Source organism: Sesamum indicum, linkage group LG13 (assembly GCF_026168435.1).
Source record: "Sesamum indicum cultivar Baizhima isolate 11 linkage group LG13, ASM2616843v1, whole genome shotgun sequence".
NCBI lineage: Eukaryota > Viridiplantae > Streptophyta > Magnoliopsida > Lamiales > Pedaliaceae > Sesamum > Sesamum indicum.
In genome coordinates, this window is record NC_142669.1 from 10,852,586 (window position 1) to 10,856,329 (window position 3,744).

At 39.6% G+C, this 3,744-nt stretch overlaps 1 protein-coding gene across 1 annotated transcript; it reads left to right on the forward strand.

Moving 5' to 3' along the window:
* The first annotated feature begins 33 nt into the window (after positions 1-33).
* Positions 34-1,976, forward strand: LOC105176878 (polyphenol oxidase I, chloroplastic-like). Its single transcript, NM_001317978.1, is given in 1 exon segment — positions 34-1,976. A coding segment is annotated over 1 exon segment (1,755 nt). The 5' UTR covers positions 34-47; the 3' UTR covers positions 1,803-1,976.
* The last annotated feature ends 1,768 nt before the right edge of the window (positions 1,977-3,744 follow it).

A 3,744-nucleotide genomic window follows, 5' to 3' on the forward strand; every position in this document is an offset into this window, starting at 1 on the left:
TATAAATAACATCCATCTCTAGCGTACTCCATCACAAGCAACTAGCCATGGCCTCTCTTCAAATTCCATGCGCCACTCCCACCTCCCAATCCCGCTCCTCTCCCCATCCTCTCTTCGCCAAGCCCTCACATTTCCTCACCCATGCAAAGCGGCGGAGCAACCGCCTCCGGGTTTCCGCTACCGCCGGCCAAAACCAAAGCAACTCCTCCCAGAACGTCGAAACTGCCCAGGGGAGGGTCGACAGGAGGAACGTGCTTCTTGGTTTGGGAGGCGGCCTTTATGGGGCAGCCAATCTGATCTCCTCTCCGGGCGCGTCGGCCAATCCTGTCCAACCACCGGAGTTGGACAAATGTGGTACCGCCACCAACTTGAACACTGGGGAGCAGCTGGATATCAATTGCTGCCCCCCTGTTACAGACAGAATTCTTGATTACCGACTTCCCCCAGTTTACCAGTTGAAAGTGAGGCCGTCAGCTCACAGGGTCTCACCTGAGTACATTGCCAAGTACAATAAGGCTATTGATCTCATGAAGCGCCTTCCGGCCGATGACCCGCGTAATTTCATGCAGCAAGCCATGATTCATTGCGCTTACTGCAATGGTGCTTATGACCAACCTGGGCAGGGATCTCTGGACCTCCAGATCCATAATTCATGGCTTTTCTTCCCTTTCCACAGGTGGTACTTGTATTTCTACGAAAGAATCCTGGCGAAATTGATTGGTGATCCAACTTTTGCCTTGCCATTTTGGAACTGGGACAACCCGAAGGGCATGACTATTCCACCTATGTTTAATGATACCAAAGCTGCAATATATGACCCGAAGCGAAACCAGGACAGACTGACGGCAGTGGTGGACCTTGGCATGACTGGCAACACAGACCCTCTCCAGCTGGTAGCAAACAATCTCACCATAATGTACAGCGAGATGATTCGTGGCAATGCCGACGTCTATGACTTCATGGGGCAGCCTTACCGCGAAGGAACCGCCGTGAATCCAGGGCCTGGATCCTCCGAGCGTGGTTCCCACACTGCGATCCACGTGTTCGTTGGAGACCCGAGAGAGCCCAGTGGAGAGGACTTGGGCAACTTCTACTCGGCGGGTAGGGACCCATTGTTCTATTGCCATCATGCTAACGTCGACCGAATGTGGACATTGTGGCAATACTTCTTGCCCAGCAACAAAGTCCCCGACAAGAGGATCACGGACCCTGATTTCCTCAACGCCTCGTTCGTGTTCTACGACGAGAACGCTCAGCTCGTCCGTGTGACTGTCAAGGACTCGTTGGACAACTTGAGAATGGGGTATGATTTCGAGAGAGTTGATCTCCCATGGATCGACTACAGGCCTCCCCCGCAGACCGTCAAGGCCAAGATCGTAAGAACTGGCACCACGGCCCCGAAAGCAGACACTCTCTTCCCTCTCAAGCTGGAGAAAGTTGTGCGATTCCAGGTCCCCAAAGCGAAGAAGGGAAAAGCCGACGAGTTGCTGGTTCTGGAGAACATCACTGTCGACACCACAAAATTCCTCAAGTTTGACGTCTTCGTAAACGACGAAGACGACAATGCGTTCGAGCTGGACAAGGCGGCGTACGCCGGGACATACGCGCAGGTGCCCCACAAATCGAAGAATAAAACTGCCACAACTTCCATCAGGCTGAAGCTGACAGATCTTTACGATGATATGGATATTGGCGACGACGATACCATCGTTGTTACTTTGGTCCCAAGACACCAGGGCCCTGGAGTTACCATTGGTGGTATCAAGGTCATTGAGAATCCACCTGCAAAGTCATCCTCTTAAGACGTGTTAGAACTGTATTTGTCGATTCCTCCTGCTTGCTTTCTGGTTTGCATGCGTGCCCGTGTTTCTTATTAGTAGAATAAGATTTCCAGCTATGAAATCGATCGGGCTTCCTGTATTTCAGTTATGGGGTTGATGATCTTGCCTTGTATGGCTCTTTCACTGCTTCTATGCACTGTTATTGTACTTTCTTCATTTGGAAATAAACTTTGGATGACTAAATCCTAATAATTAAAGTTAATCAACTTTTTCAGTGGGAAATTCCAACCCTATTCGGGTTTCGTCAGATCATCAATTATATCATAAGTATAATATTTAAAAATAATAATTAATTATATAAAAAGTATAATATATTTATTATGTATTTAATTTGATTCAACAATATTTGATAAACATTTATATTTTCATTTTCTGTTTAAGATATTGGTATGAGAAGCGAGGGGGAGATGTTATCTCCATTTAAAATGAACTCATTGGAAGATGTTTGAGTTCATTAAAACTTCAACAATTAGTATTAACCGTTCAATTTAACTTTTTCTACTGTAGTAATAATAAATCACATAGCTAGTCAAGTTTTTTAAAATATAATATAATTAAGAAAAAGAAGGCGCATGCTTAGGTGAACTTACAAACTTTTTAAAATATTTTATAAAAAGTTTAAAAACTTATAAGATATTAAAAAATATGTGGTGGAATTTTTAGCACATGAGCTTATAAAATTCAAAAATAAAATTGAAAGAGCTTATATAAGTTTGAGAAAATAGGATTTTTTGTCCCGTAACTTAGTGTGTTTTCACTTTTGATTCCATTGATTACGAGATTTTCACTTTTAGTCCCGTAATTTTAAAAAAATAGCAATTTTAATCCCCTGACACCTTTCTGTTAAGTGTTTAGAGAAAAAGGCCCACATAGGCGTTAAGTGCATGAGACTAAAAATGCTATTTTTTTTAAAATTATGGTATTAAAAAGTGAGAATGCTATAACATTTGAGATCAAAAGTGTAAAGGCTCTAACAACTACATGTCAAGCACATAAAATATATAACGAAAATGTGTCATAAAATCAAAACTACTATACTTGAATAATTATAGAACAAAAAATAAAAATTTCATAAACAACGAAATTTTAAATCAAAAGACCCTAAATTATAAGATGAAATATGATTTCCCTTTATAAGTTCTTTTAAAAAACACAAGAAGTTCTCAACTTGTCTTAATTTTTTTTAGCAAACTCTTTTAATTAATTTTAATTATGTTAATTATAGAATTATCATTACTAAAAATTTTACAATTAAACTCCGTAACTTTATTTTATCCAAACATTTAAAAAGTCCATGTTTAAAACAAAATCAGCATCTTAATTATACGGTTTTAAATAATCTTACAAGATATTTTAAATAAATGTAGCCAAACACCTCAAATTATGATAATTGGGATGAAGACTCTAAAATTACTGAAAGAAAAAAACAAAAACATTGTTAAGTATTCAAAAGACTATGAAGTTTAATTAGTGGTCTAGTGAAATAAATCACTATTTTATGTGAGGAAAAGTATACAAAATGCTAGCAAATGTTGTCCCCAAAATCTTGAGGCTGCCCCAGAAGATTTTTTGGAGTAAAAAAGGAGATTGGTCGGCCAATTGCGTCTTTCCTGCGGCTATGATTGCACTTTTTCACAAGAACATTCTTCCTCGTCAATATATGAATCTATGATCAACTAAGTGTTTTCACAAATTAAAAAGATTTCTTGCCACATTCTTTAGTATTTGCTAAAGAAGAAAATATTCATCACACCGCAAGAAATAATATTATTATCAATAATACAAATTCTTTACAAAATAGTGAGATTCGTTCTTAATTTTTATTAGCAACGAACTCAACAAGAAAAATATTTATTTCATAATGAGCTCATCGGTAATTTTGACTCGATTGTTTTTGTTGCTG